General features: G+C 40.5%; 1 protein-coding gene across 2 annotated transcripts in view; it reads right to left on the bottom strand.

Moving 5' to 3' along the window:
- LRP2 (LDL receptor related protein 2) overlaps positions 1–17,500 on the bottom strand; it is a 350,948-nt gene that overhangs the window by 22,148 nt on the left and 311,300 nt on the right. For both annotated transcript variants that reach the window (XM_085883668.1, XM_085883669.1), the window contains 5 exons: positions 16,684–16,904; positions 12,579–12,758; positions 9,038–9,157; positions 8,312–8,399; positions 7,466–7,527 (listed from right to left, as the gene is read on the bottom strand). In XM_085883668.1, the coding sequence (XP_085739794.1) occupies positions 7,466–7,527; positions 8,312–8,399; positions 9,038–9,157; positions 12,579–12,758; positions 16,684–16,904 (671 nt within the window). The remainder of the gene's footprint in view (positions 1–7,465; positions 7,528–8,311; positions 8,400–9,037; positions 9,158–12,578; positions 12,759–16,683; positions 16,905–17,500) is intronic.

Raw genomic sequence — 17,500 nt, 5'->3', positions numbered from 1 at the left:
AAAGCAGTTCCAGAAAAAAAACATTATTTAATATTTTTCTTCGATCCAAAATGGCTGCCAAACCATGTGACATCAATTATTCCTTAAAAATGTGTACACCCAAAGCTTGGGGAACGTTTGTGTGAAGTTCCCCATCAATCTGTCCAGCCATTCTGGAGAAGAAGATTTTTTTTATAGGTTTGAGGGTATATCCAATATGGCTGCCAAACCATGTGACTTATGACATCATATGTAACAACCTTTTGTTCCTCATTGATAGGCGGTCATACATGTAAAGTTTCGCCTCGATCTGTTTAGCCACTTCAGAGAAGAAGATTTTTGAAGGTTTAAAAAAAAAAAAAATGGCCACCAAATCATGTGACCGATGGACCATTTTTATCCCCAGATGACCCTCAAAAATTTTCAGACTGATCTGATGTAGCATTCCACATATGCAATTATGACGTCATCTCGAAGGCACCTTTGACGTTACAGAGATACATTTCAAAGATCCTTGGAGTGGTTTCAGAGATAGAGGTCCAATTTTTCCCCATTTTTCCAACATGGCTGCCACAACATGTGACCTGTGACGTCATAAATACCGTTGAAACATTCTACATGAGTAGTCGCACCAATGGTCAAAATTTTTGTCTCAATCCGACAAGCAGTTGCGGAGAAAAACACAAAAGTTCTGTGCGGACAAACAAACAAACACAAATAGACAAACAAACAAACAGACCCAAATGCAATACCCTCTTCCTTTGGCGAGGGTAACAAGAATGGCACTCGGTAGAGTGCATACCTCCGCCACGCAATACCTGATCCACAAGAACATATCGGGCCCAATACATTTTTGAAATATCATGTTATGCAGTACTATATCGTTTTTGGCCTCATCTCTAAAGTCTAAATGGTGAAGAATCACTTTAAAAATTTAAAAATTCTCGTATCCAGATTCGGATTCAGATCTTCACCAAAATCTAATCAGTTTTTCCTTGTCACACACACATCCGGCCCACCAAAATTTCATCCGAATATGTCCTCAACTTTTTGAGATATCCTTCACACAAACAAAGAAACAAACAAGAAAAAGACGTTGTGCAGAGCACGATACTTGGAAAATCCACCCCCTCTCCAAAGGTTGCCATGAATACATGAAATTGTCCATTTCATTAAGATTAAAATTAACAATCTTAATCAAAGCTCACATCAATGAAATTTGACAATTTTTCAGATGAAATTTGATGATTTTAGAGGTTTGACCTTGAGTTGACGTTTGACATTTTGACCGCAAAAATGGTTGCTTTCTCTATTCAGTGATGGACTATGCAATCGCTGTTTAAATTTCAAGTTAACAGGATGTAAATTGAAAATTTTTCAGTTAAAAATTTATGATTTCAGTTGTTTGCCCTTGAGTTGATCTTTGACCTTTTGATCTCAAAAATAGTTGGTTTCCCAATTCAGTAATGCCCAATGCAATTGCTGTTTAATTTTCAAGTCAATCGGATGAAAATTGCCGATTTTAGAAATTTGACCTGAAGATGACCTTTGACCTTTAACCTCAAAATCAATAGGCTTCTCAGTTGAGACTACCTCGACACCTTGGTAAAGTTTCATGATGATCGGTTTGGAATTGTGACCTGTAAGTGATTGACAAACAAACAGACAATAACAAAATCGACTGACCAATATACTTGAAAAGTCTTTGATTTTGCAAGTAACAAATAAGAAAAGAAATGAAAAATCACTCATGGAATGACACTGGGCGAAACGTAACGGCACTTGTTTGAGCCTGTACCTCCGCCAAGCGGAACGGAACAGTTTACATTTTGTATCCCACTGATAATTCGGATCTGAATCCAGATGTTAACCAAAATCTAATCCGCTTGTTCTTGTCACCTAACCAACTCATCCACCTAGTTTTGTCATAACTCATCCACAACATTTGAGATATCATGCGAGTCATAGTTTTGGCCACCTCGACTACCAACACCTCCCGCACATGGGAAAAATATTCCCGCACCTCCTCATACCTCTGTATCGATACAATTCGCCACTAAACAGAGACGTGCTGCATGGCACAGGGCACTCGGACCGCGTGATGCGGGGACAAGCAATGGACATTAGTAGCACCAACCGCATCTCGCCGGGGGGTGTCCAGAGTGAGCACACAGGATTGATACGACCCTCATCCAGCTGCCAGAACATGGCAAGATAGGCGGCGAGAGTGTGGGGGGGGGGGTCACGGGAAGAGCAATCCGGAGTTTGGTACAGGAGCTCCGGCCATGGAGCTTGGAGCATGGTACAGGCCTTCTCACACCGGATGTGCGAATGAGACCATTCCGGCCCCGGGAGCCTGGCAGGGCATGGCTAGGGTCGCTATGGCCCAATAGAGAAGCGGGAATCGGGTCACAGTGCGTCGCTTCGGGTGGTCACCACACCCTTCGCCTGGGGGTTATAAAAGGCTGATTGCAGAGCAGTCCGCCCTCTTCATCGCCTCTCTACTTCACCCTTTTCTTCACTGCTCCTCATTGTCTGTCGCTGGATCTTCATTCGTGATTGGTGTGCGACAGACGTTCTTCTTCCAGAGGACCAGTGTGGAGCGTACGTTGCCATGAGCCCCGGCAAAGTGACTCAGCTGGCGATAACACACTGACTCTTGAGGTGGAAATGCTCAAGCAGAGCATCCCAAGGAGGTACACGCTACACTCACAGACCTATGCATGACTAGGCTAGGGATCTTTTGCCTCAAGCATCTTCTCTCTCTCTTTCCACCCCTCTATCTCGGCCCCTTTGGATGCACAAAAGAGCATCCATTACTGATTCACAATCACAGTTTCCTCTGGCACGACACTGCACCCCCCCCCCCCCAGATTGCACTGCACCACACCTCCCACTATCACACCTTAGACACCAGTATTTCTCTCCCCCTTCCTTCCCCAAAGCGTACTGGGTTGTGTTGGTCGGCCGACTGCACCAGGTATTGCATGGCTGTTTACCCTCATCTGCTCTCTTTCTTTCTGGCTATCTAATCTTCCTCGGGTTTGTGTGTGTTTATATGCGATGGTGCCTGTTGTAGCATAATTTAAGATTGTGGAAGTTCTAACGAGATAAGTCTGCTCCGTATCTGCTTTTGTAAATTGCTTGCCTTTTGTTGTACCCCATTAATTCCTTGCTATCCCTGCTGTACATAATAATAAACCCATTTACTGTGCCACACACTTTTCCTTGCTTGAGTGTAAATAAATGTTTTGCATATGTATAGAAATATTCCCAGCTCGTTTTTGTCTTTTCCTTCATTGGTCCAGCATGGTTCGTATCCTTGCTTAACCGGGACGTTATCCCCCAACGATCTGTTTTTCTAACTGGTACGTCCTTGGGCAGTTACGCTCAGCTGCATCTGATCTGGTAAGGTAATCTGGTTTGAAGAAGGCGTATCGAGGGCGTATCCCCCAGTCATTAGATCATGTGACCATTAGGTAAACAGTATTTATTCGATGGAGGGCCCTAAGTTACGTGGTCGAGTTATTGGCGTTCATGGTCGATTAGCGACCTGCCGTGTCACGAAGTTATTCGTGTGCGACGGTCTGCGATTCCGAAGAGTCTGGTGGGAACCCAAGGTAGCTTCATCCCCATCGTGGTCTTCTCGCCCACGACACCGGGTCTGCAACAATATGTGTATACAAACTCACACATATATCGAAACATGTGGAGTGTGATGAGCACTCCGCTGATCCCCATTAGACACAGTCCACACCAAAGCATCGACTCCAACACAGAGGCCTTGGCCCAGTGACTCTGTCAAACAGACAAAGATTATATGGTCATCATCAGTTAAACATCAAACAGAACCACCGATCCAGATTTCGGGATTATTTGCCCTCATCAGGATGATGTGTGGCCCTCTCCTTGGACTTCTTGGTGGGTCTGTTTTCATTGCGGAGGATGCAGTGACTCAACAATTTACATGAACATGTTGGAAGGATTCACCTTACAACAGATTGAAGACCTGCAACCTGAGATCATTTTTCAACAGGACGGTGCTCCTCCTCATTGGGCGTTAGTCATTCGTGCCATCCTGAATGAAAAATTTCCAGGTCGCTGCATTGGCCAAGACAGACCAACTGCCTGCCCCCCACGATCACCAGACATAACCCTCCTTGAGTTTTTTTCTGTGGGGATTTGTCAAAGATGTTGCCTTCAACACCAAGGTGGTAAATCTGCAGGATCTTCATTCTTGGATCACAGCTGCATGCGCACTGGTGGACGCAAACATGCCGAGCCGAACATGGCAAGAACTAGTGTACCGCCTTGATGTCCTGCGTGTGACAAACGGAGCTCACACTGAAGTGTATTGATGGTGTGCACAAAACTTTACGAGTTTCTGTATCATATTAACCAAAGAGTATCGTTGTATAATTGATGCTTCTAAATATATTTACAACTAAAATTGTCCAGGTCTTTTTGGAACACCCTGTATTTGTTGTTTTTTAAAAATCTGCCAATACATACCTGCCTTTCCTGAAAGCTCCTATTTCTTCCCTGTGTTTTGCAAAGTACTTTTTACACCACTCGATTTCAGCTCTTGCATTCGCTGTCTTTGTCCTGTCGGGATTAGCGTTTTTTACAAGCATGCGAATTCGCCCTTCATGCTGAGTCGGCACTATTTCCAGCACTTCTTTCTTGCTTTGTTTCAAATATACTGTAATTCCGTTTATTCTGGGCCCTTTTCCTTTGTAAATTACACATGCTATCGTACCTTACAATCCACAGGGTCTTGCAATCCATGACTTTCTTTACGGATGCCAGTGAGTGTTATGGGAAAGTTTCTCACTTTGCGCATCTTGCAATCCACATGGCCTTACATTAACAACATGGCCTTGCAATCCACGTGGCTTTACGGCTGACAGTGAGATTTACGGGAAAGTTTCTCACTCTGCGCTTGTGTAAATGATGTTCAACGTGTGGTACATGTATTTTAGTGATATTACTTTTAAAATAAGATAAAAAAAATTTTTCTTGTGGTATGGGTGCAATACCCAAGAGAGAATGTCGCTTCCTTCCGATGGAATAATTGTAATTGTTTCAGCCATAATTATGCTCGGCATAATGACATTTATCAACATGTTGAGAATGAACAAAATCCGATTTTGCAGTCTCTCGATTTGGTACTTTAACGATGTATTTTGGCGTATTTTTCATTTTTGTTCGTTAGAAAACGTTCGAGAACAAAACATGTCTTTTAAATGCTTTATGACTGCATTGTATAGGAGTTTATAAGCGTATCATTTTGTCGACCTTTGAATGGGCGGCCATTTTTTCTCGTTCCATCCCTACATATTGAGTATGACGATACTCCATGACAATAATAACGTAATGTCGTGAGATGCCAGATTTCCTGATTGCCACTTTTGTTCACCATCCCAAAGCATGAATGAGAACAAAGTTGATGCAATTTGAAACTTGAAAAAAAAAACAACAAAATGAGGTAACGTCTGATCCCTGGGAATATAAAACAAATTAATAAAATTGTTTTTTGGTAAATAAGTGTGTGCATTACTAAAATTAATGCTCGGTTGTTAGCAGTAAACAAAATGTTTCTGGAATAAAATTTTTTGCAAATATTGACTGTCAATAAACTGTATTACTGAACTGTAACATATATCAGTTATGTTGTTCAACTGTCGTCAGTGAAGCGACGGATTCAATACTAGTGCTAATAATAATAACCACATTAATAACCAGAAGGGCACTTGGTAGAGTGCATACCTCCGCCCTGTAACGCCTGATCCAGGATAGCATATCTGGTCCAATACATTTTTGAAATATCATGCTAAAATCGTTTTGGAGCCCTATCTTTCAATGGTGAAGAATAATTAAAAAAAAATTCTCGAAGTCGGATCCAGATTTGGATCTTGACCAAAATCGAATCAATTCATCGTGTCACACAATCAACATGTCCACCAACTTTCATCAGAATCGTCCAAAACTTTTTGAGATACCGTGCTATATATTAGTTTAGCCCTTTCTCTCAATGGTGAAGAATCACTTTTAAAATTATCAGATCTGGACCCGGATCCGGATCTTCACGAAAATCTAATCAGTTCATCCTTGTCACACACCGAAACTGTCCACAACTTTTTGAGATATCCTGTACACAGACAAACAGACACAAAGGGGTGAAAATATAACCTCCTTCAGCTTCAGTGGCAGAGGTAACGAAAACGCACTCAATGGAGCTGGTGACTCATGCCGCTGTTTTCTCTTGGTGCAATGCTGTCCCAAAGGGCACTAACCTCTACTGTCACATGGTCGCAGTACAAGTAAATATAGTCCGTCTCTACAGGGCTTTAGATGGCAGTACATCACCATGTCATAGCCTCCACTGCCACCACCTGTGAACGTTTGTACCCCATTATTCTTCCCCGCATGAAGCGATTCGCAGTTTCAACATTCCTTTCCTCTCTTATTTCCTTCTTATTTCTTTCATTATTCATTCCTTTGATTATTACGTTCACCTGTTGCTTAACTCTTTGTATGCTGCCTTTCTTCATTCTCTCACATTACTTTCCTGCTCTTCCATGAGCCTCGACTTTGTATACAAAATAAAATTCATATCCCAGTTCTTGAAAAGGTGGGTAAGCATGACCCAGAAAATAACATGATTGAGAATACAATCCTCACATGTGGCATCAGCATTCCAATGAACACTGGAAATGAGACAGTTGGATCAAATGCAGCACTCAGAAATAAGGTAAAGAAAATACAGCATGGTGTTGTAAATTGTAGTCATGGTACCCAATGACATTACACAAGTCATACAGTTATGTATAATCAAAGTGAAAGAAGTGAATCAATCACAAACTCTCAAAATATGTAAAAGAGAAACCAGAAAATATTACAACAAACAAGCAACAACCTGAAGCTCATGTTCTAGGATCCAGTGCATAAGTTTGGAGTGAAAGATGCTACTATATGGTACATCTGCAAATGCTTTTACATTTCAGTTTCAAAACATCACAACTTGTTCTTGAAACATAAACCTAAAATAAAACTTTTAAACACCTTGCGGGTCCTTCAGGCCCTGGGAAGGAAGGCTTTGAAGGTACTTAATTGAGGAGATTAAAACCATTAACCCCTCCACCTCCTTCCCTCATTTCCCTCAATTACAGACAGGTCAGCATTCTGTTCATAATTCATGAAGCAAGTGAATCTAAACATCACAGATCTCATATCTTCTTCGTTCAAAAACTCACTGAATGACAAGGCCAAAAATTGGTTTCTATCCTTGCCACTAAACTCTCAACCTACTGATTTCACTGACACAATGGTGTATTATGGATGACACAGGCTTCATTTTATAGGATGAGCAGTTAGCTTTCATGTGACAGAGAAAAAAAACATAAAATGAAACAAACCCCACCAAAAAAATTGAGAATTAATTTAAAAAAAACAGAAAAAAGAAGACTTTTTAGATACCACTTACATTTTGAGGTGGTATTTGGTGATTGTTCTTCACAATAATTTCCAGTGAAGTCAGAAGAACATCTGAAAACCAAAAATAACAATTAGGATCGAAGGATAAAAATGTGTTATTGGAATGTTTCCGATAAGACGGAGATGTCTACTCTTATGCGTTGGATTTTCAGAATTGACAGTTACTTTTTCGACATTTGTGTCATGGCCAATGAGGTTAAGGCCAACCAGATAAATATTTTAGTGTTCCTACTTATGATAGCTGAGGGGCCACTGCTGGGGGGACATTTTTCACTGAAGTGCACTAGTTTGTATAGGTTTGGAATAATCTGCGTGATGTACAGCCGTGCAACCGTTTAACCTTATTGACAAAAACTGGATGATAAGAATATCTGTGCAAAGTAACTTTATATGTACTTGAAGATGCATATGATTTGAACACCAAATAAGAGAGTCTGTTGTTGTCTACCCTCTTCTTGGGAACTACAGTTACAAGTGATCACCAAATGATACCATTTTCGGATGATAGAACTCACCAATGGGTTAACATATTGATTTAAAGTTTCTCTGGAGGAATGGAGACATGAAGGATTCCTTGTGGCATGAAAAGGAACATAGCAACATTTTGAGCAAGTTATCTGTTCTGAGACAGCTACAACTCTATGATTGCATGACACCACCTTTAATTCATGGAGATGTAATGAATTCTGGACTATGGTTTCAAGGTCATATACGAGATCTCAGAGGCAAGGATCAAAGTAATAGATGCAATATGAATCCAATTGACCCTTGACCCGGGATCATGATTTTCATCCCAATATTTACTCCCTAATTTAAAGCATTACTTCAAACTCACTTGCAATGAGGTTGTTCACCTTCGAAGTAACAAGTTCCTCCATTGACACAGAAGCATGCCAATGGCATCGATTGAGGAGGTACTAATGCTATCGTAAGACAGAAAGAAAACAGATTAATAAGGTGCATCATTCAAACAATTATTGATATAAATGATCAAATACTAAATCATTATGCCAGTGCAGTAAATGTTTTTTTTTTTTAAAGAAAAATAACTACATTATTAGAACAACATTTCATGTTAGTAATGGCCCCCAACACTACCATGATCACCCCAAAATTATGGAAACAGCCAACCAATCCACATTTTGAGATATATAATGTACTGAGATAAACAACTGTGCATGTCATTTCCTTTCTCTTCTTGGAGGAGTGAGAGAGAAGGGTTTGTATATTTTTCTCCTAATAAAGGCACTTATGAGAGAGGAGGGAGGGAGATAGATAGGAAGAGAGGAAGAGGGTAAGAAGTTAAGGGTTGGAGGGTGAGAGGGAAGGAGAAGGGGACTGGGGGAGGTCGAGAGGGGGAGGGGTGAGAGGGGAAGAGAGAGAGAGAAAGAATGTGTGTGTGTGTGTGCTCACAGTGTTTGTGCCCATACTGGACTTTGTTGCATGTATACTGTATGTACTGGGCTACCGACTATATTTTGTAGACTGACTGTATTTACCCCCTTTAAGTATCTGTATAATTAAGATTCAACAGCTTTAACATTTGTCAAAGGAGACATACCTGCATCACAGTTTGTATTGCTGTTTGGAAGGAAGTTGGAGCCCTGGGGGCAAGCACATGAATAGCCATGAGGTCGCAGAAGGCAGAGGTGAGTGCAACTCCCCTTACATGGGTTTCTTCCTGAAAAAGTGCAAAGTTCAAAATCTGTTAATTATATAGTATGCAAAGTCTGACAGGATGGTGAAGTGGTAGCACACCCATCTTTGAGATGTCTCATCTGGACTTGATTCTCTCTCAGTCTGGGTTCTTTCAATGTCTGGTTTTGAGCTGTCCATTTTCTAGTTCTTGTACTGACTCCAACGTGTGTGCTTGTTAAAGATATCGGTTAATATCACACTTTTCCGTTCTGCCACCTCCATTCTTACTCTTGGATATATATATATATATATATATATATATATATATATATATATATATATATATATATATATATATATATATATATATATTATCTGTCCTGGAGCTTTATCATATCTTATCTTAGGTGCTGTTTCTTTACTTCCTCGACTTCTACCTGGATAGAGTCTCTCAGTAACTGGTACTTCCACATTAATGTTCATGTATATAAGTTGAATTAAAATGTTCTTTACCCCTTATGTATTTAAAGAATGCCTTTCTATTATGTTCAATATTCTTACCATATCCTTCTCATCCTCCTATTTGGTTTGCTTAGTTATTTTCTTAACTAGCCAATATTTACTCCTTAAACAATAGTCCAATACTGTTTTGTACATAACTAGCAGGGGTACCCGACGTTGCCCGGTGGGTACCTGGAATTGCCCGGTGCTGTTCGAACCCTTTTGGTATTTTGAAGAAACCAATTTGTTATTTTTTATATTTTCCTTGGGTGCCTAAAACACTTCCCTACATCCACTCAGGAATGGGGTTGGGGATTATTTCATATTACCTTTCACATAGCTACAAAGGCTGAGGCACTATAGAGCGATTAAAAACGGTAGAACGGAGCTCTTAGACATCGCGACGTTGATGGATATGCCTCTGCCCACGTTATTACATCATTATAGTACTTGCACCAAGATTGATTTAAATCCCTTCTGATGTTCTCAAATAGCACATTTTTACCTGACATGACCTTCGACCTGTTGATGCTGCCATCTAAGCAGTTCATTTTTGCATCATACTGTATATCTACACCAAGTTTGGTCAAAATCCTATCACTGGTTCCCAATTTAATATGGTAACATAATTTTAACGTAACATGACCTCTGACCATTGACCTTTTGACCCCAAAATCTAAACAGTTCATCTTTACATCATAATACATACTTGCACCAAGTTTCACTTAGATCCCTTCAGCCGTTCTTAAGTTATTGTGGGAAAGAAAACCTATTACGGCCAGATGGATGGATGGACGGACAGCCGGATGGACAACCTGGAAACATAATGCCTCCAGCGACTTCGTCAGCAGAGGCATAAATTTTTTTCAAAAGGAACCCAGATTCAAAGAGTTAAACAATTGCGGCTGCTGTATCATGTGTCCAATCAGGTTGAAGTTTAAAACATATATTCCCATGACTACTAGATAATAACTGTGAAGTTTCACATCCATTAATGAATCAGTTCAAGAGAAATATTTTAAAAGATTATCATTCAGTCCAACATGGCTGCCAGATCATGTGACATATTAATTATTTGTGACTACCCTGGTATCCCCAAGGATTGGGGAACATGGGTGTGACGTTTGCTCTCGATCTGTCAAACGATTCTGGAGAAGATGTTTTTTTAAAGGTATATTCTTCAAAAACTCAAAGCTGCCAGACCATGTGACTTACAGTCGTGACCAAAAACATTGGCACCCTTGCATTTTTTTCAAATAATGCACCATTTCTTCCAGAAAATTGTTAAAATTAAAAAAATATTTTGGTATCCACATATATATTTCTTTGGTTTGCAGTGGAACAAAACAAAAAAAGCTGAAAAAATTTTACTAAATTTTATATCAGATAAAAACAAAAAACATGAGAAAGCGCCCTCAAGTCCTGTCCCTGAAAAGCCCGTCCACATCCGCTTTGGGGAAAAATAAAATTAGGTGGCGTAAGGAGCGAGGAGGAGGACATTGTTAGTGAGATATTCATCACAGCCTTTTTGATGCTGAATTGCAAATGATATACAACAACACAGTAAGAGGAAGATCAAAATAAAAATGCAAAATGGAAAGCCCGAGAAAAGAGGTGAGATCGAGTTTCAAAAGTATGGTACTGAATGCATGGACGGATTATCCTGAGAAAAGTTATAAATACATGAAAAGTGTGAATATCTCAAGGGGTAATTGAGAGAATACTTGGTTGGTATTGACTTTTAGCTCGCCTGTTCGAAGAACAGAGAGCTATAGCGATACCCCCGGCGTCAGCGTAAGCGTCAGCGTGAGCGTGAAAATGTTAAACTTTTTGGTGCAAGTTATTTCCTTTCTAATGTTTTAATCTACCACACTATTTTTTACTGATTACAATATACAAATACATATATTGCTTAAAAATTATTTGGATCAGACTTCACTGCAATGCTTTATAAAAAAAATATTATTAGACTAGTCTTTTAAAAACGATAAATGTATAAACAGGCGAGCATTGGGTGGCTTTGACACGAACTCTTTGGTTAGCTCGCCTGTTCGAAGAACAGAGAGCTATAGCGATACCCCCGGGGTGAGCGTCAGCATGAGCGTGAGTGTTAGCGTGAAAATGTTAAAGTTTTTGGTGCAAGTTATTTCCTTTCTAATGTTTTTATCTACCACACTATTTTTTACTGATTACAATATACAAATACATATATTGCTTTAAAATTATTTGGATCAGACTTCACTGCAATGCTTTATAAAAAAAATATTATTAGACTAGTCTTTTAAAAACGATAAATGTATAAACAGGCGAGCATTAGGTGGCTTTGACACCAACTCTCTGGTTATCCTGGGTAATGTGCTCAGTGTTTTCCCTTTTGTTGTTCTCAGTCGCTGCCCTCCCTTTTTCTGTGTTCCTGTTGCATCCTTGTGATGAAGGTATGGATTATCACATTCTCATGACATGATGAGCTGTTAAATACTGATGATGTGTCGGCATTTTTGTGAGAAGGTGAGACATGGGAGAAATCAAACAAAATGGCCTTTTTCATGTTTAATCTTCTTTTATCTTTGTGGAATCCTTCACTACTCTTCTTTGCAGCACAAAACCAACTTCCCTCGCTCCTGACCAAACATCTTTCACAATGCTCCTCTGTACAAATCCTGCACCAATGCCATTAAACTAAATTATTTTTCATCAAGAGGTTATGGTTTAACATTATGTGAAACCATCACATTATACTCTTTCTTTCCAGGTAATGCAGTGTGGCTGTAATGAGAGCAGTGTCCTTAGGTTAACCACTTAATGCGTGTTTGGCAGATGAAGACACGCTGTGTCATGAAAGAAGTAAAAGAATCTTACAAAGAGACTGTACCATACAATGTCATGAGAGCAGTGCTCTTAGTGATAACTGGTATCATCATATAAAGTACCAATATGATTTCACAAAATCGCGGTTGCCTTACTTGAGGTTTGTTTCCGATGCTTGTGATAAACTCGAATCTGAGTCAACCAAGGGTTGACAGTAAGTAGTTTGGATGCTGTGCCTTTACCAAACTTGTCCTGGTGCCAAATCTCTCCACTTTCCTCTGTAGTCCAATAAATAGTCCCCTCAAACACATCTAAACTGAAGGGACTGTGAAGATCTGCAATAAACACACAAACTTCTCCATTTTCTTATAATCAATGAACAATATTTTAAACAAGTTTCTTCAGAATAATTCAAATGAAGAACAAATGTATCCAAATAATTCCTTTTTAGAATTGGGCTGTTTAGCTATGGAAATCTATGTTTGTTTGCTCTTGCAAATCACAACCTTTCTTTCACAAGATATTTCAGACTCGCTTGTCTCCCTCCTGCTGCTATTCCCCGCATCACTTTGACAGACCCAATGCTTGTATTGATGGTGGTGTTGCAGTATCAGTCAGCATCTCCCATTTCCACGGCTCCTGCCCTATACGTCTGTCCTCCCCAATCCACATGGAATATTTCTAGATCTGTGACCGTCTCTTCAACATATTGTTCATATGCGTGGTTAACTGTCTTCCAAAACGTGCTAACTTTGTGTATAAGGCTTTCGCTGCCAAATTCAACTAACTGTTGTCCTCTTACCCCAACATTCTCTTCCTCATCTGTAGTGACCTCAGCTGCCACCATTCCAGCTGGCTTGGCCTCATCATACCACTGTCCATGGTATTAAAGCCATGGCCTCATCCAATCCTTTGAATGACAAACTGATATTTTGGATTGATTCTTAGTTTTGGTAGTAAGTAGTTTGGATGACAGCAAGTAGTTTGGATTCTGTGCCTTACCAAACTTGTTCTGGTGCCAAATCTCTCCACTTTCTTCTATAGTCCAATAAATAGTCCAATAAAATAACAAAGTAGGTGATTCAGTGGGTGGGACATTTGGTGGTGTATCACAAAATAAAATCACATATACTGCAATAAAAACCTGCCATGCCATTAAACATCATCCCGATAAATATATTTTAAGGAACTTTCCTGGTTATGCTTCTGACTTTTTCTCAGTGATAACTGGCAGCACCAGGGGTTAAAAACTGTTGTAGAAATGTGAAGGAGATTATTGGTCAATTTTGATCTCAACTTGAACTTATTGATGATAATAATCAAGTTTTCCAAGTGTTGGGGGTGGTTGAGGCCTCTGGACTTGATTACGTTTACGCATTTGATTATGATGTTCATGACATGCTCTACCTTCAGGACATGTGCAAATGAATAGCTTCGTGATGAATAGTGTGGAGGTAATGAATAATATCTAACTCCATCTTCAACAATTTTCTTGTCTATGAGTGCTACAATGCTATTTTTTCTTCCAAATGTAGTTTGTACCCATCCGTCGTGACACGAACTAGAGATGACTAATTCATGCACTGCCTCCATCAAATGTGTGGCGCACACCATCAACAATGTTAATTCCTCTAGTTTGGTTTTTGATGTTCACGACAGCAAGTAGTAACCCAACAAATTCAAAATCTTCTGTTACTCCCAAAAATAAAGTGAGTAGCTGAGCAGCATCATTGATGGCAATGCTCTCATTCATTGCTATGTAAAATTCCACGAACTCCGCTATATTACTTTAGGTCATTGTCAATGTCTTCTACTTTGGAAAGAGCAAGTGGGAGAGAATGGCAGACTTTGGCTCACATCTTCACACATAATACATGTAAAAGCCAGGGGTATTGAGTACATCTCTTTTTTTTCTTTTCTTTTTTTGTATACCTTGTCGAGGCTCGTTTGAGAGCTAACACACAACACACAGCAAGGGGGGCATGAGACAAGAGGGGTGGGAGTGGGAAGGACAAAACAGTGGGGAACAGAGACATTAGGAGATCTGTGGAGGGGAGAGGGATGTGGCAGGGAACACGGGGTATACAGGATGGACATTACAGGGACTTTCAGGAAGGAAAACAGGGAATTTGAAGGAGGTGGGCTTGGGTAGATTAACAGGGGTAGAAAAGATCGAGAATTTGGATGGGGGATGATAAGAGATGGTGGTGAAAAGCCCTGGAGGGAAGAATAGGATTGAATAGAGTGATGGAGTTTATTCCAAAGGTGGGGAAAAAGAGGAATGAAAGAGTGAAGGTGAGCAGTGATTCGTGATTTTGGTAGTTTTACCAGAAGGGGGTTGTTGGCGGACCTTGAGCGCCGTGTGGAAATGTGGTGGGGAGAAATCGCAGAGAGAGCCGGGGGGGGGGGCGAGGCTGGAGAGGAGACGGTAGAAGACAGAAAGACCACTGACCAGCCTGTGGTGAGAGAGTGAGAGGCCCAAAGACTCAGCCTTATCGCGGGAGATACCAATGATCCGAAATGCCTTGGTTTCCACAGCATGAAGCCGAGAAAGGTGGGAGGCAGGAGCACCAGCCCAGAGGGGAGAGCAGTACTCCATCACGCTGCGGATGAAAGCTTTGTCAGTGGTCAGGAGCTCAGGTGGGCCGAGGAAGGACTTTGCATGATGAAGGATTCCCAGTCGGTGACTGGCTTTGGAGGCTAGGTTTGAAATGTGGCTTTCCCAGGAAAGGTCATAGCAGATAGTGAGACCCAGAAGCTTGAAAGAAAGGACTTCTTCCAGAGGATTGTTGAGAAAGTGGATGGGGGGGGGGTGTTCTAAACGGTCCTTTCAGAGAGACATAGTGAGAGTGTGAGATTTGTCCGGATTGAAAGACATGTTCCACGTGTTGGACCAGTTTGTGATTTTACCCAGATCTGCAGTGAGGGAAGAAGCTGCTGCTTGCCGGTCTGAGGGATGACAGATGGTACGGCAGAAGGTGGAGTCATCAGCAAAGAGATAAAGAGGATTTTCCAGAGAGTCGGAGAGATCATTGATGAAAACTAGAAAAAGAACAGGGCCCAGAACACTACCTTGAGGAACTCCAGCCTGGACAGGAAGAGGGGATGAAAGAACTCCATTTAGGGCCACACGTTGACTGCGACGGGAGAGGAAGTCAGTGAGCCATGAGTGGAGATAGCCTTGCCTACCATAGGAAGAGAGTTTAGTGAGCAGGGCAGGGTGTCAGACCATGTCAAAAGCACGTGATATGTCTTGGGATATGGCTCTGATTTCATGTCCGAGCATATGGGAGCTCTTACAGGCATTGAGGAGCACAAAATAGCTGTCATCACAGGCAGCACAGTATGAACAAGAGATGGTGTGAGCAATGAACACGCCATGTAGAAGGTCCTTTTACCCTAACCCTAACAAAACAAGCAACTGAAAGAACGAAAAAGAAAAGACAAGAGAGAGGAGGGGAGGAACCTGAAAGTGAGAGAAATGAGGGTTGTGACAGGATGGGTTCATGGGGAGAGAAAATATAATGGGTCGGGATGGGGAAAGGCATAAGATAGTGGTGCACTACGTACTTAAAGTCCAGGAGGGAAGGATGGGATTGAACCATCTCTGGAAGGCAGTTGCAAAAACAGAAGAAATGAGTAACAAAATAAAAGAGAAAGAGCTTGACCAGAGGGATAAATCGTGAGCACAGATAAATGGTCACTTGTGTTGGTCACGTGTGTTTGGTTATTGTCGTCTCATTTACATCATGTGACAGCTGTATTTTTCGGGTTATTTATCTCGTCTGCAATGTGAGGACTTAAAATATATTACATTATCCATGACAAAATAATTGGAGTTTAGTTGGATATGCTACGGAAAAATTCCTCGTGTCGACATGCATCAAACTATTATCATCGTGTTGACCATCCACTTCCATTGGCTGACTTATTGGTTCATTCGTGTTGCAGCAGCCCCTACAAGCATCTCCAATGGGACATCAGAACCAATCAAGAAAAGAAAATGCAATGAACCAGAATAACTGGCTTAATCAGCTTATTCCAACGAAAAGATTATTTGAATCATGGGTAATAATTATAACCTTTAATGATTTTATAGAGGTAATCTCTTTACTTCGTTAAAATGGAGCTGATGTAAGAGGGAAAATTAAAGTGTTGTCGGTGGCTAGTCTTACAGTGGTATGAAAGATAAGGGTATGTGGGATTATAAAACTCTAATTCACAACTTCATGTATGATGTGTGATAATCATAAATCTCACCTCCTCTCAGGAGATTACGACGGTCAGTCCCATCAGGTTGAACAGATTCAATAGCATTCTCCTTTGAATCGCACCAATAAACCCTGGCATCATTAAAGTAGTCAATGGCGAGTCCTGTCGGTGAACCAAGTAAATGGTTCACCAGAATGGTACGCTGTTGCCCATCCATCCAGGCCCACTCTATCTTGGGATTTTCACCCAAATCAGTCCAGTACATCAACCTGTGAGTCGATGGGAAAAATAATGGCAAAATAAATTTAAGAACAAAGGATATTTCATAAGTAACAGGAAAACAAAAACGAAAAAAATTCTTTCTCCCACTGTAAAATATAGGAAAACAAAAATGAATTGTTGATAATGTTATTCATTCTTAGGCAAAGGTAATAAATCTTGTTTTGATTGACCAAAAACTGACCTCTTGAAATCCAGCAAAGTAGAAGATTTTTTTAAGAGAATGAATATTTACAAACATTGGGCTTGCCAAAGCCCTTGGCCTTATGATTGGTGCACTAATTTATACGATTACAAGATGATAAGTTACTGAAGCAGACAAAAAAACAATTATGATGCAAAATACAAGGAATACAATACAGGGAAATCCAGAAAAAGATGGAGGCTATTCTCAGCCAATCATCATTGTGCTACATCTGCACAACTGAAACGCTATATAAACAAGGTAACATGTTGGTTGGGGAGCAGGGATAAAGAGAACTATTGAGGTGTGGAGGAAGGGAGGATATTGTAGAAAAAGGAAAAGAAGAGTTAGATAAGGTAGTGGGGTAGTAAAAGGCAGGTGTATACACACACACACACACAC

Source organism: Eptatretus burgeri, chromosome 1 (genome assembly GCF_056783735.1).
Source record: "Eptatretus burgeri isolate ZD-2024b chromosome 1, Ebu_testis_v1, whole genome shotgun sequence".
In the NCBI taxonomy this organism is placed as follows: Eukaryota; Metazoa; Chordata; class Myxini; order Myxiniformes; family Myxinidae; genus Eptatretus; species Eptatretus burgeri.
Note: the sequence above shows the minus strand (reverse complement) of the source record. Positions and strands in the feature narration are given on the sequence as shown.